General features: G+C 47.8%; 1 protein-coding gene across 1 annotated transcript; it reads left to right on the top strand.

Annotated features, from left to right (window-relative positions):
• The first annotated feature begins 357 nt into the window (after positions 1-357).
• P2RX2 (purinergic receptor P2X 2) lies at positions 358-17,233 on the top strand. The gene is made up of 12 exons (XM_056859585.1): positions 358-488; positions 1,989-2,124; positions 3,657-3,728; positions 4,821-4,896; positions 5,137-5,221; positions 7,175-7,255; positions 8,015-8,153; positions 13,356-13,486; positions 14,474-14,564; positions 15,145-15,210; positions 15,302-15,379; positions 17,083-17,233. Exons 1-12 carry the CDS (start codon positions 358-360, stop codon positions 17,185-17,187), a joined length of 1,191 nt encoding a protein of 396 aa, XP_056715563.1. The 3' UTR covers positions 17,188-17,233.
• Positions 17,234-17,983: the final 750 nt, after the last annotated feature.

Genomic DNA, 17,983 nt, shown 5'->3' with positions numbered 1-17,983 from the left:
ACCCTTGCCACAGGGATGGGCAGCTATTGTCTTGCTGTAAAGGGAATCCTCCAGCCTCGCAGCTTCTAGCAAAGGTGTCTTGCTCATTGCAAGAAGGAAAGCATGGGAGGTGCTGCTGCGGTACCACTGAGGAAGGCTTCCCTGGGATGAACAGAATGGGGAAATAAAGCATGGGTATGCTCTTGCCATAATACGAAGCGCCCAGCGAGGAGGGCATGCCATAGCTGCAGGGTAGGGGGGGAAAGGAGCAAGAAGATCCTGGCTGCGCTAAGAGACTGTTGGAGAGAAGATCCCAAGAGGGGTGTGTGCAAACTGCCTGGGCTTCCCCTGCCCATCCCCAAGGCTGGGGAAGGATCCATGATGGGCTGCTGGGATTTCTTCTGGGAGTTCTGGAACTATGAAACCTCCAAGGTGATTATCGTGAAGAATCGGCAGCTGGGAGTGATCTACAGACTGGTCCAGCTACTTATCCTGGTCTATTTTATTTGGTAAGTGTTCCCATGAAATCCTCAATGGGCAGAGGTGAGATGCGCGTCTGGAACTATTCTTCATAGGCAGCTCACACCTCCATTTTTAGCTTCACCTAAGGCTAGCCTGATCTCGTCAGATCTCAGAAGCTAAGCAGGGTCAGCCCTGGTTAGTATTTGGATGGGAGACCACCAAGGAAGTCCAGGGTTGCTGGGCAGAGGAAGGCACTGGCAAACCACCTCTGTTAGTCTCTTGCGATGAAAACCCCGAAAAAGGGGTCGCCATAAGCCGGCTGCGACTTGACGGCACTTTACACACACACACAAGTGGGGTAAATCAGTATTTATCAGAGGAAGACAGGATGTATGGATATATTTGTGTGTGTGTGTGTGTGTGTGTGTGTGTGTGTGTGTGTGTGTGCGAATTTGGGTTACATAGTCAGTGTAACATGGTGCTGCTCATAGTCACCTAAGCAAAAGAGAGAAGTCTCTGCCCACAAGGAACTTACTGTTTAAATTATGTATTTTAATTTAGGTAGACTTGTTTTTATATAAATAAGGTATGTGGTGACCTCTAGTGATGTACCCTCTATAACCACCAATTTTTCACTATTAAAGTTAAAATACCAACCAAAAGCATGTTGCTGTAACAGATCTGCTTTACAAAATGTGAAAAATATGTACAATTTCAAATTCCTGCACTTAAACTGAGCCAGGTTGTGAGGTCTGGTTCTCAAGTCGATCTGATGGCACTGCCAAAGCCAAAAGACGTACTGCTGCCATTTGTCAGTTTGATGCTTTATACCTAAGGAGATGAGGCCACAATTTGGAAGGTCCCAGGTTCAGTCCCTGGTATCTCCAGGTAAATGATCTCAGGAAGCTAACTTTGGGAGACACCTAGCATAAACCAATGGCCTGGTTCAGTCTTCCCATCCTCATTATACTAACATTTCAAACGGCTTCATTTTATCCAGAGTCTTGCTTCACAGCTCATATTCAGTTCCAGGGCTTCACTTTTGAAAGTGTGAAATGGGCCATTAATATAATTTGCATTCTGTTCAGTTTGGACAATCTCCCGGCATTGCTTTTTCATACTCTGTAATGCTAGCAGAAGAAACAAGAATATTAAACAGACGTTTTCTATTCTGCTGACTGATCTTGCCCAAATTGAACCAATTCTCTATGCTTCTGTATTCCAATAACTCTCCCCGGTAGATGAATCCAAGAACTTGGTTCAGCGCTTGATTTTAGCAGGAGGTTCCATATCGTTAAACCCCAGAGTGTATTTCAGACTTTGGCTTTGGACTCTATTACAATTCTCCCATTTTGTGCATTAGTAGAGATCCGCCCCCCTACCCCTTTGAGACTGAAAGGTTGGCTGGGTCAGAGTTGGAGCATGTACAGAGAGCCTTCTGCATTGGCTAGCTGTGACCGATTACATGCAGTCTCCCTACAAGTCTGGCATGAAGGGGGAAGATACCTGTCTCCTCATTTTTTTTAAAAAAGTCTCATCCATCACAGGTATGTGTTCATCATCCAGAAGGGTTACCAGGAGAGCGAGTCGGGCCCCGAGAGCTCGGTCATCACCAAGGTGAAGGGAGTCACCCGATCACAACATAAGGTTTGGGATGTGGAGGAGTACGTGAAGCCACCAGAGGTGAGGAGAACATGAGAGGCGCTCCCTTACAGGCAGGGAAGATGCACCCAAAAGCCTAAGGCCAGTGGTTGAGCCCAAGGGCAGACCCTTCAGGGTTATGTAAAAGATTCTGGGCAAAGTTAGGAAAGAATCTTGCCTGAGGCCTTGCAAAGCCGTTGGTGGGTTGGGGTGTCTTGTAGCTATGCAGCATGAATCTATGCATGAGTGCTTGGGAGTCCCATTATGTGTAATGGGTTTACTTTCATGTAAGAGTGCACAGGGTTAGACCAATAGCTTTCATCTCTTTTACATCCTGGATGCACCTTGCTACATGGAATCCTCTTAGCCATTTTTTTACTGTACAGGTCTATCTTCTTGCTTGTCTCCCCCACCCACCTACACACTTTCTCTTCATATCCCTCAACTGTCTGTTTTTATTTTATTTTTCGATTTATACTCCGCCCTTCATCCTTAATGGATACTTAATCCATTTTAATCCCACCCTTACTCCAAGGAACTCAGGGTGGCACACGTGGTTCTCTCTTCCTCCACATATTCTCACAACAACCTTATGGGGTAGGTTAGGCTGAGAGGAAATGACTTGTCCAAGATCTCTCAGTAGGTTTCATGGCAAATGGGAATTTGAATCTGGGTCTCCCCTGACTAAGTCCAGTACTCTGACCACTGACATAAAAAAAATCTAAAAAGGCAAAAGAAAATAGCAGATGTGGCCCTGGTGTGATGATGATCTACCTCAGGTGATCCAGTTTGGGGTCCTGATCCATCAGGTGAAGACCAGTGCTCTAGAAGGTATAGGACCACTCTTGCATGAGTGTTACGGATACCCTGGACCGCCAAAAAAAAAAAAATCAGTGGGTTATAGATCAAATCAAGCCTGAACTGACCCTAGAAGCTAAAATGACTAAACTGAGGCTATCATGTTTTGGTCACGTCATGAGATGACAAGAGTCACTGGAAAACACAGTCATGCTAGGAATAGTTGAGGGCAGCAGGAAAAGAGGAAGACCCAACAAGAGATGGGTTGATTCAATAAAGGAAGCCACGGCCCTCAGTTTGCAAGATCTGAGCAAGGCTGTCAAAGATAGGACATTTTGGAGGACTTTCATTCATAGGGTCGCCATGAGTCGGAAACGATTTGACTGCACTTTAACACACACACACACACACACACACACACACACACACATTGCATGAAACTTTACCTCAGTCTGTATACCTTGAATGGGTGTCACAAGTTAGTTTTGTTTTCTCCCTCTCCCTTTATCCATCCCCCAAGAGAGAGGAAGGGATGGGACCTGCGTCCACCCCGGTGCGGGAGGGGGCAGAGCATTTTGGTAGGATCTATTGGTGGCATTCAGTAGCCTCATTGTAGGAAGTGGGCCATTGCTAAGATCAGTATATGGTGTACTTGGGCAGGCTGAAGCTGGGTTAACTGAATCAGTGGCATCACCCCCACTCATGAAGCGGCCAACTCACACATTCAAAAAGGTTGGTTGGGTGTCTTCTCCCCTCACCCTCTATTCTCTTTGTAGGGAGGGAGCGTATTCAGTATCATCACCCGTGTCCAAGTCACCCCTTCACAGACCCAGAAGACCTGCCCTGAGGTAGGAGAGCCGAACGAAGCTGATGTGAAGTTCACACCTTGTCCCATTTCCTACCCTCATTTGGTTTTCTACTTCCTGGTCCCGTTGTCTGAAAGTTAGTGCCTCCTTAGAAATGCACTAACTGTCCTACAATTTCTATGGACAAAACTTCCTAGTATGTACTCATTAGTCTGGCTTCCTCATTCATTTTCTGAACTTTCCCCTGCCACTACTTAATGTTTTAATTTGATGGTGTGCACGCTGTGCCAATTTTTTAAATTTCTCTTCTGAGGGGGAGAAGAGGCTTCTTTTAACAGATCTCCACTTCTTTTCCAGACTGCATCAAAGGGATTTGGTTGTATTCTGGTACAGAGGGTAATTGTTTGTATTCAATATAATTTAGGTGGGGAAAAGAATAAAGAAGCGGCTTCTTTTAGTCATTTCAGGCAGAACTATGTCAAAAGGCACATCAGCTGTATGCTTCATCCACCATGAAGTTTTGCCTTCACAAATCCCGTTGAAATCAATGGGAGCTAAGAAAAAGCCCAGCTGTTTATCAGAGAAATTTTGTAACTGGAGTAGATGTACAAACCAGAGGCCATGGTGGAATGCCTATTCCTGCTCCTGAAACCAGTGCCAGATTTACGTATAACCTAAACAAGCTATAGTTTAGAGCCCCACTCTCTTGGCCCCCCAAAAAAAATTGAAAGAAAAAAAAAACCTGGATGTGCATTTCCAAAATGTAAGATAAAAAACAAATAAAATAAAACCTACATACAGCAACAGTGTTTTGTGTTGTGTAGGCTCCTATGATGTAAGTAATGGGCCCCGTCTTCTTAATTGTATTTCAGTTCAACAATTACTTTGATAAAATACATATTTTGTTACGTGCAAATGGCTTTAGATACCTATTGGGTCCATAAATTACCATATAGCATATATTCAACACAAAAAACAACGACAATTTGTTGTTGACAAAGGACAGCTGGACATATAAAGGGCCCCATTACCTTCAATGAGCTTAGGGCCTCATCAAACCTAAATCCAGCCCTGCCTGAAACACAACAGTTCTTCGCTCGCTTCTTACTGTTCTCTCACACCTGCCCTCCACAGAGCATGAAGGTGCGCAGTGCCACGTGCCACTCCGATAGTGACTGTGTCATGGGTGAGATGGACATGCTGGGGAATGGTGAGTAACGGCACGACCACCTCAAGATCTGCCGTAACATAGCAGCTAAGAGGGACGGCTGGGAAATCCTGGGTTCAACCCTGATGCCTCTTCTACAGATTCACTAGGTGGATTTGGGGACGTCACGGTCCCTTCAGACTCAACCCCTGTTTGCAAGAAAGGCACAACAACGCCTTCTGGGCTAAGAAGGCTGTGGGACAGTCCGCTTCCATCTGTGTACCTGTCTTTCCTTCCCTGTAGGAGAGAAGACGGGCCGCTGTGTCCCTGCTAATAAGACCTGTGAGATTATGGCCTGGTGTCCAGTGGAGAATGGAGCAGCTGCCAGGTAATGAGAGGAGGAGCAGGGAATTCTGGGTGGACTAAATGGGAGCAGAAGTTCCTTTCCAACTGATACTTGATTCTGAGCCACTCTGCCAATGAGAAGGGGTATTCATGGCTATTAGTTAAAATGGATACTAGTCATGCTGCATGCCTATTCTCTCTAGTACCAGAGGAACATGCCTATTATCTTAGGTGCTGTGGAACACAGGCAGGATGGTGCTGCTGCAGTCGTCTTGTTTGGGGGCTTCCTAGAGGCACCTGGTTGGCCACTGTGTGAACAGACTGCTGGACTTGATGGGCCTTGGTCTGATCCAGTAGGGCCTTTCTTATATTCTTATGTTCTTATGAGAAGTGCATTGAAAAGTTTGTTCCACTGGAGGCAGACGGGACTTTGAAAGAAAGTTGAGATTGTCATGAGAGAAACTTGGTAGCCTGTGATGTATAGACTTAGTTCACTGTTACCTCCAGCAGGCAGGTTTTCATTTCAAAAACCTGCTTGACCGTGGGCAACAGCAGGACAAAATAAACGTGTGCGTACCTTATGGACAGCAGTGCCTCTAGCTCATCACCTTTGGCTCTTGAGCCCAAATTACACATGACATTGGCAGACTTGTGTCTTCCAGTGTGGATCTGCCCCAATCATGTGATTTGAAGGGACAAAAGAGCACTCAGGTAGAGGATGCTGGCCCCTTCCTCTACCACCCTGTTCTTACTCCCACTGTGCAGTTGAGAGCACTAAAGGGCTCTCCTAGCCAGCCTCCCCTCCACGGGTCTCCGATAACAGAAGTGAGCACATACACGAGAAAAACATTAGGGTGGAGAGGCTGATGGCGTGGAATCAACAGCGGGATGCCTCTTTGGTGCTTTGAATTGAAGCTCACCCACTTTAGACATGACTGGGGCAGAACTGTATTTAGAAGACAGGGGTCTGTTTGGGCTCCTTTCTCTAGTGCAGTGGTTCCCAAAGTGGGCGGTACTACCCCCTGGGGGCAGTGGGATTACCTAGGGGGACACTAAGAGGCAAGAGGGCAGCGGGGGGGGGGATGCTCTAGAGGTGGGCCCCTTCAACTGTGTTGTTCACTAATTTACAATGGAGCCATAGTTTGGTGGAAACTATCAGAATTTTTTTCCAGACTTTGAAGAGCTGGTACCACTGGATCAAGTTCATCAGTTTTGTTGAATAAATTTCAACTAAAAGGTTTTTAATTTGATTTTGAATAGATGTGAAGTTAATTGTTACTGTTTTGAAATTTTATTGTTATTATCTTCTTTAGTGAGTCATGCAAATCTGTACTTTGAATGATGCTTTTTATAGGGTAGGGTAGGGGGCGCTGGGGTTGAGTTTATGGAACCAATGGGGCGGTGGCTCGAAAAGTTTGGGAAGCACTGCTCTAGAGTAGCTTGACTACCAAGCTTCTGTGAAACCCCTGTTCACTTTATTGGGGCTTTCTGAGCGGTAAGTGTCTACTGGGGGATTTAGTATGAAGGGGTGTTGGGGGTGTTGGTGGAGGCTAGGGATCCCCTGAAGGGAGACAGCCATTTCGAATGTCAGTTTGCCCGGTGAGAGCTGGTTGCTTAGGTCCATGCAGATGTCAAAAATAACCACAGTTAATTTAATCCACAGTTAATTGATACAACCACAGATAGTGCAGCAAATGGAGTCTGCTTGGAAATCTGGTCTGGGCGCTCCCGTGAGAGTCAACTGCAATAGGAGCATCGAGGTTTTTTTCAGTGCCACTTTGCAGCTCCAACTCTGTGACCTGGGGGTGACATCTGAATTCAGTTTTAGCGTCTCTTGGGTTCTATCTCCCATACCCATCCAAGCAAAATGAAGAGCCAGGTTTGCAAATATTCTCAATAGCAGCAAGGAGCCAAGCTTTTAGGGCCAGGAAGGAAGTCCGTGTGGCCCTTTCTAGCTCTGCTGCTTACTTAATATCTGTTGTTTTTCGTTTGCTAGTGAGGAGCTGGGGAAGATGGCACCAGAGTTCACCATCCTCATCAAGAATAACATTCATTTCCCTCGCTTCCGCTTTTCCAAGTAAGAACTTCCAAGTGTCTGGGGACTGGGGCTGCTTCCTGTGGGAGAGGTCTGATGTGATGGGAATCCCCATTAACATAGAGTCCAATAGTAAATGAGGACAGGAGGTTGGGTTGAGCTGTCACGGCTTGCTTTATTGGCCAATATGTCAGAAACCGGGTGATCCCAGAAAGCAGACGATGAGCTCTGCAGTCCGGTCACACCAAGGGAGGGGCAATGCAAGAGGTTATATAGACATTTCACATTCCAATAACATACGATGCAGCTTGTCACTGCAACGTCATTACTTTCTACAGAGTGGGTGGGCATTGCTACATTTCCGAACAGAACTCTATTGTTCCCTAGCAGTGAGGAGAAACAAAACTTAAAGGAAGGGGATGGGGTGTGTGTGAAGGCTATCGGAGCCTTCCGTTAGCAGACAATGGAATCTATGTGCATGTTTGGTGCTATGCAAGAGGCAGGAAAGGAGGGGCCATTGGGAAGCTGCTTCTGTGGGTATGCGTGTAGCCTGCATGTCTGAATGTGGTTTCTCAATCACAACAGGTCTAGGGGTAGGGTGCCTGGTCAAGGTTACCCAATGTGAAGGAGGCTGGTTTGAAAACTAGAGGTGGGTGGTGTCTTGGACAAATGTTGACAGATTGACTGTGGAGTGGTAAATTGGCTTCCTTCAGTCCTCATTAACAGTGCCAAAATGTTTGTGTGAATGGGCCCTTCGGATCAGTATCGAGTTTTCTAATCCTCACTCCGTCTCCCCCCAAGAGGCAACATCAAGGAAAACAAAGATGGCTACCTGAGGAACTGCACCTTCAACGAGACCACAGATCTCTACTGCCCCATCTTCAAGCTGGGCTTCATTGTGGAGCAGGCAGGCGAGAACTTCACCGAGCTAGCAGAAACGGTATTCGTTGCTCATTGGAGTTGCCCCTCTTTCTGGCCGAGTTCACTCGCACTACCCCAAGGTGGCTGCTAATTTTAGACAGTTTAGGATAAAAATTAAACAAATTTATGCAGGAGGATAAGTATAGTGTGGCACCTCCATTTGCTGAGGCGGTGTACCTCTGAATATCAGAACCGGTTCTATTGTTTGAGCTGCAACCAAGCTTCACCACTCCTTCTGGAGGATACGTTACATGCCTCCTTAAGCTGGGGGACACATTTGTAGGATCAGTTCCTTTAAATCCTTGAGGCACATTGCTTGCAAAAGGTGCTAAAGAAAGTCTGGGAGATGACTGGTTTTTCATAACAAATGCCTTTAAAAAAACACACTCCAGTACATACTCCCTCCACCCTGACCTGGATGGCCCAGGCTAGCCTGATCTTGTCAGATCTCAGAAGCTAAGCAGGGTCAGCCCAGGTTAGTACTTGGATGGAAGACCACCAAGGAATATCAGGGTCGCTATGCAGAGGAAGGCAATGGCACAATGGTTGAAGGAGCAGCTCTGGGGGAGGGGTTACAGATTAGAGCAATGGTCTTTGATGTGACCCTGCACTGTTTCCCAATCCAACTCCTCCCTGGTAGCTTTATTCCTTGGAGAGGAAAAAGACAGGTAGCTGCATTGTGCCTTTTTTCCCATCGTGGAGGTTGAAGTAACTCAGAGAGAGGATTTCCAAGAGAGGTGATTGTGCTGGAGGAGGGAGGGAGGAAGGATTAATTCCCCTTTCATCTGTGTTGCAGCCCCAATCCATATTCCCTCCCCCTGTGGCTGCTTTTGGCAGCTAAAATATTCCTCCAACGGTCCAGCCCCAAACACCCGGTAGAACATGCTTATCGGACTATAACCTTGTACCAATATCAGTTAATGTCACATAAACTATTAGCTTCGCTGTTCAAACTTTTGACCTCTCTCACCATCTAGTATGTGTAACTGCTGATTCTGTTAATTTATTATGGGACTCATGCCTAGCCTTTCTACATCAACTCCTCGCTTCCCCCCTTACATTGAGATTTGCACTTGAAAGACTCTTGGTGTAATTCACACCAAGCCGTGGCTCCTCACCCTTTCCCCATAAGAAGAAGAAGAGTTGGTTTTTATATGCTGACTTTCTCTTCCTTTTAAGGAGAATCAAACCATTTACAATCGCCTTCCCTTCCTCTCCCCACAACAGACACCTTGTCCGGTAGGTGAGGCTGAGAGAGTTCGGAGAGAACTGTGACTGGCCCAAGGTAACCCAGCAGGCTTTATGTGGAGGAGTGGGGAAACCCACCCTGTTTGCCAGATTAGAGTCTGCCACCCATGTGGAGGAGTGGGGAATCAAATCCGGTTCTCCAGATTGGAGTTCACTGCTCTTTAACACTACACCACTCGTCCTCTCTTTCCCTTTCACAAATCTATCTGAAGGAGGAGGCGAAAACTCACGCCCGAAAGCTCATGTTGAAATAAACGTAGTTAGTCTTTATGATGCTACCAGACTTTTGTTTTATCACTCTCCCTCTCATTCTACATAGATTTCAGTTTTTGGAGAGGTGTAGGGGGCAGAAATTACCTAACTTTGTTGATTATACTTATAAGCCCACCTGTCGGTCTCCCAGGCAACTGAATTACCTTGGGACAAGTCACTTTCACTGTTTCAGCCTAACCTATCTTACAGGGTTGTTGTGAAGGTAGAACAGAGGAGGAGGGGCATATTCACTCTGCTGAGCTCCTTGCAGGAAAGTTGGCATGATCAATAAGTAAATGATGGTGATCATGGTTCAGGGGCTACCATCAGGATCCATCCCAGAGCACTGAACATTTCCCCCCACCCCCAAATTTAGAATTAGGGTTGCCAACTCCAGGTACCAGCTGGCGATCTCTTGCCATTACAACTGATCTCCAGCCGATAGAGATCAAATGATCTGGAGAAAATGGCTGCTTTGGCAATTGGACTCTATGGCATTGAAGTCCTGCCCTTCCCCAAACCCTGCCCTCCTCAGGCTCCAACCCCCAAACCTCCTGCTGGTGGCAAAGAGGGACCTGGCAACCCTACTTAGAATTTTGTCCCAAGCTTTGTGGATTGGTTTGAGGCTGTCGCCTTCCCTGCAGAATAGCCCACTCCTGTTGACACTGGTCTCCGTTCAATTCCCAGCCAGGGATACAGCTTCTAAGCCATGGCCTCTGCCAGCCAAGGCGGTTGCATCTGCCAATTCCGGGTAGCTGGCTGGCCTTTAATTGCCTTTCTTTGCACATCAATCAGCCCTAATAGCTCCCTGGGGAATGAGTATATTATCAGTTGCTTCAGTAAAGCCGATCTCTCAGCCATACTGGCAGCTCCAAGCTTTGTAATTGACAGAAGAAGCCGGTCAAGGGGTTTCGGGATTAGCTCTTATGGGCCTAGCAGCTGGGCTCGAAGCTATTACTTAACCCAGTGAGGTTCAGATGCTTTCTTCCAGCATGTATGTGAGAAGTCTTTGCAAGATCTTTGGAAGAGAAGGTGAGTGAGGCACAGAGCGTATGTGCCGGAAACACATCTTTATAACAATTGGTTTGTTTTCAGATTTGCAGGTAGAGAGAGGATTATAAGGGGACAACGGCTCGTCTTATGTAATGTGAATTCCATAACAGCATCAAGTTGACTAACTGTGCATTCCTAAGGAGAGTTACTCCATTCTAAGGCCACTGAAATGTATGGGCTTAAACTGGAGTATCTCTCCTTAGGAATGCACTGTTAAGTTCCCAACCCCCAAATGTAACAGGCTTGGGCACGTTAGCTGCTTCCACTAGCCTGCCTCACCAGCGACTGATGCAAACCTCAGTTTTCCACACTCCATAGTGCAAACCTCAGTTTTCCATCATGGCTTGGGTTTCTGTGGGGCCTGGACCAGGTACCGTATTTTTCGCTCCATAAGACTCACTTTTTTCCTTCTCAAAAGTGAGGGGAAATGTGGGTGCATCTTATAGAGCGAATGTGCACACAGAGCCGGCTGGGCGCACTGGGAGGCAGCCAGGGAAAGCTGCCTCGCGCCGTTCCAGCGCGCCCAGCCGGCTCTGTGCGCCCGCCCAGCCCGCTCTGTGCGCTTGCTCGCCTCCCAGCTGGGAAGCGGAGGGGGGGGCGGCTTGGGGCGCCCGCCCACCTCCTCCCCGCCCGCTCTGAGCGCTTGGCGCGCCTCTCCCGCCCGGCTCCTCCCAGCTCGCTCTGAGCTCTTGGAGCGCCCGCCCGCCTCCTCCCCGCCCGCTCTGAGCACTTGGCGCGCCTCCCGCCCGGCTCCTCCCAGCTCGCTCTGAGCTCTTGGAGCGCCCGCCCGCCCGCCTCCTCCCCGCCCGCTCTGAGCACTTGGCGCGCCCGCGCGCCCGCTCCCTGCCCGTGTTTTTAGAGGAGGAAAACAAGATTTTTTCTTGTTTTCCTCCTCTAAAAACTAGGTGCGTCTTATGGAGCGGTGCGTCCTATGGAGCGAAAAATACGGTATCTGCTGGTCCCATTATTTCCACAAGGTTTATTTTTTATTGTTTTAGACTTCTAGCCCACCCTCAATCCTTGGCAAGCCAGGCTCAGGATGGGTTACAACAAATGATACAATAAAACCAAACACATCTATGTGTGTGTGTTAAGTGCCGTCAAGTCGCTTCCGACTCATGGCGACCCTATGAATGAAAGTCCTCTAAGAGGTCCTATCTTTGACAGCCTTGCTCAGATCTTGCAAATTGAAGGCTGTGGCTTCCTTTATTTAGTCAATCCATCTCTTGTTGGGTCTTCCTCTTTTCCTGCTGCCCTCAACTTTTCCTAGCATGACTGTCTTTTCCAGTGACTCTTGTCGTCTCATGACATGACCAAAAATGACGTTACACATCTATACACAAACTATTAAAACCATAATATATATTAATAATATTATTAATAATATACAGATTAATATAATCAGATGTGCAGGAGAACCCCATTTGCTGGCTTGTGCTAACGAACGTGAGTTCTGTTTGAGTTTCTCAGCTGAGGCACTAATGTGGCATGGATTGGCCCAGCTTTCTACTACCTGGTTTTACAATTGTCAGTGGCTTTACAGAAAGGACCAGGGAACAGACGCCTAACAATTATCATGGTCAGTTCTGCTTAACCAGGACATATTCAGTGGCTTGTGTAAAGCCTTTGTTTAAAGCAGTCCTTATGGTTGAGCAGAAGCTTATAAAATGTTGGCTCTTTCTGCCAAAAACTTAGAAAAGGGAAAGCCCACCTGAATTTCATGAGATGCCGGTCAACAAATTGGGGTAGGGCTCTCTTGATCTGACTCGCCTTCCTTGCAGCCAGACTGCAGCAATGGGGGACTTATTTCCCCAAGCTCTACAGGACCCAGTTTGGAATGGGACCATGGGACAAGTGATGGAGGGGCTTCAGCCTCCCCCTGTGCTGTTTCCTCAAGCCAAAAGCAGAAGGGAGCCATTATTTGCCCTCTGGGGCTGCAGGTGCACTAAACATTATCGGAATTCCTGTGCTCAGCTGCAAAGGATAACGTCACCAACTACAGCAACGTTCTGGTCCAGTTCTTCATTTGTTTCTTGGTAGAGGCATTTCTCTTTAGCCACATGTTCTCCTTGTGCCCTGGGCTCTGCTTCCTGCTCCACGCCCCAGGATTCATGGAACCATTGTGAGGCAATAGGCATCCATGCATAAATGGCACCTGAATGCAGATGTGTTTTTTTCAGAAAGGCTGATAAGGAAATGAATATTGCAACATGTTCTTGGTGGGTCGTATCGATTACAGACCCTAGAATAATGACATTCCATTTTCTTCCAACCATGACTGTGCTATCTTTTTTTTGGTTAAAAAGGTAAAGGTAGTCCCCTGTGCAAGCTCTGGGTCAGTACTGACCCATGAGGTGACGTCCCATCCCGACGTTTATGAGGCAGACTGTTTACAGGGTGGTTTGCAGTTGTCTTCCCCAGTTGTCTACGCTTTACCCCCAGAAAACTGGGTACTCATTTTACTGACCTCGGAAGGATGGAAGGCTGAGTCAACCTTGAACTCAGGTCGTGAGCAGAGCTTTTGACTACAGTACTGCAGCTTACCACGCTACACCATGGGGCTCTTTCTTCCTTGGTTAGGGTGCTGAAAACTCATTGCTCCACAGGGGCCTGGTATTTGGAAGACAGCTTTGTCGTGGCTGATCCTTCGCCCACTTTCTTTTCATAGGGTGGTGTGATTGGAGTTATCATCAACTGGAATTGTAACCTGGACCTGCCGGATTCAGCATGTAATCCTCGGTACTCCTTCCGTAGGCTTGACCCCAAGTGGGCTCAGGCATCCTCTGGCTACAATTACAGGTAACAACATCCTCTCCGGTAGGGTCTGCTCAAGACATTTTGTTGCCCTGGGGGAAAATGATATTGCAATGTCTTCCTCTGTGTTTTATTATTGTTGGTGCATGCATGTGATTATATGCTTCTGCATGAGTCACTGTTCTGCGTATGCCTAGAATCATAGAATTGGAAGGGACCACCAGGGTCATCTAGTCCAGCCCCCTGCACAATGCAGGGAATTCACAACTACCTCCCCCTTGCACTCCCAGTGACCCCTACTCCATGCCCAGAAGATGCCCTCCCTCTCATGATCTGCCTAAAGTCATAGAATCTTGATTAAGATTTGGGTAAAGATGCAGCAGGAGCCTCCTCTAGAGGCAGGAAATTCTACTGCCTCTGTAGCAGGGGAGGTTCCAGGTAGTTGTGCTAATATGAAGACCAAATATATGGAATACCTTTCATTTAAGATCAGTCAGAGTGACACAAAACACTGTGCAGGCTTTTGAGTTCTCCAGAATTCATTAGGCTGGCTGTTAAAAAGGGGAGAGGGGAGATTTTGGGTCATGGACTTGGGGGCCTTCATCTGCATCCTGAGTAAAAGGTCCCGTATACTAAATGGATGCCTTGCCCATCAGGTATTGGGTTGCACCCTTGACCCTTCTGTAAAGAAGACTGCATAATGGCTGCCTCCAGCTGCAAATATAAAGACCAAAGGTAATCAAACATCTAATGCAAAACAGGTCCCTTAACAGGCTGACGGCGGAAGAAAAACATGGAACCTCTAATAATCAATAATGATCCATGAAAGCTTCCCTTCCCAGTTAGCAGTCTTCTTTGGTCTGTCATTTCTTAAAGCCTAAGGCACATACTTGGTTGGAAGAATTAATATTTTCTAAGTCAGCTGTCTGTTGTCTGCCAAACATGAACCGAGGACTGTGCAGGGGAGGCTGTTTGGTGCCAGTAAGAATGAAATTATTTCAATCTGCCCCTAACCCCACTTCTGGCATCCAGGTTTGCCAAGTACTATCAGTGCAGCGGGAAGAGCACTCGCACCTTGATCAAAGCCTATGGGATCCGCATCGATGTGATTGTGCACGGGCAAGTGAGTGGTGCATGGGCCTTTCCTATCCCCCTTCCTCAATGGCTTGCCATTTCCCCAGCTCTGGGGTGGTATGAGACTAGGGTTGCCAACCTCCAGATGGTAGCTGGAGACTTCCTGGGATTACAACTGATCTCCAAGCGACAGAGATCAGTTCACCTGGAGAAAATGTCCACTTTGGACTCTATGGCATCATACCCCATTGAAGTCCCTCCCCAAACCCTGCCCTCCTCAGGCTCCACCTCCAAAATCTTCAGGTATTTCCCATCCCAGAGCTGGAAACCCTCTATGAGACTGGCCTATGCTCCAAGGGCTCCCTGGTTGCAGAGGTAACATTTGACTCAGGGTTTACACTGTGCTGATGGCATAGGGTTGCCAGGTCTCTCTTTGCCACCCGCGGGAGGTTTTTGGGGCAGAGCCTGAGGAGGGCGGAGTTTGGGGAAGGGAGGGGCTTCAATGCCATAGAGGTGAACTAACCTATATCAGCTGGAGATCAGTTGTAATAGCAGGAGATCTCCAGCTAGTACTTGGAGGTTGACAACCCTAGCTGAGGCTGATGGGGATCTCTTGCTCTTTTCAACAGGCAGGCAAGTTTAGCCTTATCCCCACCATCATTAACTTGGCCACGGCCCTGACATCAGTGGGAGTGGTGAGTATCGGTGCCCCTGTTGCTGCTTTGTTCTGGGATGGAGGCTTTTCCTTCTAGGAGCTGATTTAGCCCTCTTGTACCTCCTCTCCAGGGCTCCTTCCTCTGTGACTGGATTTTATTGACCTTCATGAACAAGAATGAGGTGTACAGTGCTCGAAAGTTTGACCAGGTACAGACCTGCTGTTTGCATGCCAGGAAATCTGGCTCAAGATATTTTAGATTTCCCACCTTGGGGCCAAAACAAACACTCCACCTCACACTATTTATCATGGATCTTCATCCATGGAGAACTTCTTCTGCACAGATTCCAAGAGCTGTGCAAGAACATCACTGTTCCCCTGGCATCCAGTGTAGGGTTGCCAGGTCCCTCTTCACCACTGGTGGGAGGTTTTTGAGGCAGAGCCTGAGGAGGGTGGAGTTTGGGGAGGGGAGGGACTTCAATGCCATTGAGTCTAATTTCCAATGCAGCCATTTTCTCCAGGTGAATTGATCTCTATCGGCTGGAGATCAGTTGTAATAGCAGGAGATCTCCTGCTAGCATCTGGAGGTTGGCAACCTTAATCCAGTGGCTTTCAAACAGGGAACCATTTTACACATCAAAATATTGGCTGTTGATAGGGTTGCCAACCTCCAGGTGGTATCTGGAGATCTCTGGCTATTACAATTGATCTCCAGCCGATAGAGACTAGTTCACTTGGAGAAAATGGCCACTTTGGCAATTGGATTCCATGACATTGAAGTCCCTCCCCTCTCCAAACCCCACCCTCCTCAGACCCTGCCCCCAAAATCTCCAGTATTTCCCAACCCGGAGCTGGCAGCCCTAGCCATTGAACCCCACTACATGGCAGAAGAGTCTAGTTTACATACACAGTTCTCATGGGGTACTGGCCAGGCCACTGGGGGTCTCTTTGCTCTGCTTGAACCTGCCTGGAAGCGGGGCCACCAGTGGGGTAGGGGATTAGGGGTGCTGGTCACTCTGCCCCCCCCCGAACTGGGCCAGTCATTAAATTTGTTTTTGTATGATGCTGGATCTGGGTGGTGTCTGTGTGTGTGTGGACAGAACACATATGTGTTTAGGGGCTCTTGTCAACTCTGTTGGGAAGGCATTCCATAGATACACATTTCAGGAAAAGCAGAGAAAGCACAAGAGTTATCTGTGAAGTTGCCGGCTCTGGGTTGGGAAATACCTGGATATTTTGGGGGTGGAGCCTGAGGAGGGCAGGGTTTGGGGGGGACTTCAGTGGGGTATAATGCCATAGCATCCACCTTACAAAGCAGCCATTTTCTCCAGGTGAACTGATCTCTGTCGCCTGGAGATCAGTTGTAATCCCAGATCTCCAGCCACCCGCTGGAGGTTGGCAACCCTCATTATCTAGTATTGAGGGCTCTGTGATGGCCTTGCAAGGAATCTGAAGGTTACCCCAAATAGTTCGAAAAATCTCTGCTTTAGACCTGATCAGGAGAGTGCAACGGCACAATCAATTCTCTCTCACGGTGGAGAGTACCATTTTAGCATGGTAATGATTCCCTGCATCCCCACCTCACTAAGAAGAATGGTCTAGTTTAGCCCAATCTCTACTTATTACTTTTCTGTTTTCAGGAAGTTTTTGCTTTTGTTTTTATGATTCTACAGCAGTCCTCTTCCATAGAATAGTCCTTTCTGTCCACCACAAGATGCCCAACAACTCACTCTGGGATGGGCGCAGACCATACCCTAGGTCTTGAGGGATGGAAGGAGCAGGGGGCATAATCCAGTTTTAGCTCACCTGGTCTTCCTTTCTCACCGAGCCTTCCCCTGTTGCCAGTTTGGGACCCCATCCATCTGCAAAGTCCAGCCTCTAACTGCCCCTCCTTTTTCCCAACTCTGGCCAGATGTCGAAGTGCCCAAAGATGACCCCGACCACGGAATTCAGCACTAGCATTTCCTGTACCCCGGATTCCTCGCTTGCAGATTCCAAGGCTCCCATCCATCTCTGAGCCACGGGCCCCGCCTCCTCCTGAGTTTCCAGGCCTGCTCGTGCATCTGATGGACTATCTCTTTCCCCGTGACTGCTCCTGCTGTAATAAATTTATAAACCTTTGTGGTGTCATGGGCCTCTGTCATCTTCACTGTAACGGACAAAAACAGCAGCACTTGTGGAATTTGTTGTGTTTTTTTTGCAGCATACCGGGTGCTTAGCCATGAGAGTTTAATGGATCAGCCTTCAGACCTGGTTTTCTAGTTAGCCACACTCGCTACCTTCTCATCCTGGCTCTATCCTGCCCCTTTTTTACAGGCAGATTCTGAGAAACAAAGCCAGCTAGCAAGCAGAGGCTGGTCATCCCTTCCTATGCAGGCTGCAGCAGGCAGCTCAGCCATGCAGCACTACCAAGGTCCAGTAGCGCATAGGCTGGCATGCAGACAGGCTGCCTGGTGTGTCTCAGCATGATCCCCGTCAGTCTCTTTCCATCCAGGGTGATGCATTTTGTCACCACCCTAAAGCAAAGTCACAGCAGATCATCAGCCTGGCCTAACCCTTTTCACAGGAGGTAGGTCATTTTCAGGTGAACATATGGCCCTAGCTTTAGTTCAGGAAAAAAATGTGGTCCAGGTCCTAGCTGTTCAATGGACTAGTGCAATCCAATGAATGAGGGCCATCACTTAGCAAGTGTCTCTGCTTCTGCTCCTCCTCAACGGCAATTGCCAGGAGGGGTGGGGAAATTGCACTGAATACACCTGGCAGGTAGTGTAATGCATAGGCTGGCCTTCGGGCATTCCTAGACTAAAGGACCA

Source organism: Euleptes europaea, chromosome 13, assembly GCF_029931775.1.
Source record: "Euleptes europaea isolate rEulEur1 chromosome 13, rEulEur1.hap1, whole genome shotgun sequence".
In the NCBI taxonomy this organism is placed as follows: Eukaryota; Metazoa; Chordata; class Lepidosauria; order Squamata; family Sphaerodactylidae; genus Euleptes; species Euleptes europaea.
Note: the sequence above shows the minus strand (reverse complement) of the source record. Positions and strands in the feature narration are given on the sequence as shown.

Coding starts and splice junctions, on each gene's coding strand:
- P2RX2 (XM_056859585.1), top strand. CDS start 358: ATGATGGGCTGCTGGGATTTCTTCTGGGAGTTCTGGAACTATGAAACC. Junction 2,125..3,656: donor AGTACGTGAAGCCACCAGAG/GTGAGGAGAACA, acceptor TTCTCTTTGTAG/GGAGGGAGCGTATTCAGTAT. Junction 15,211..15,301: donor CCCTGACATCAGTGGGAGTG/GTGAGTATCGGT, acceptor CCTCCTCTCCAG/GGCTCCTTCCTCTGTGACTG.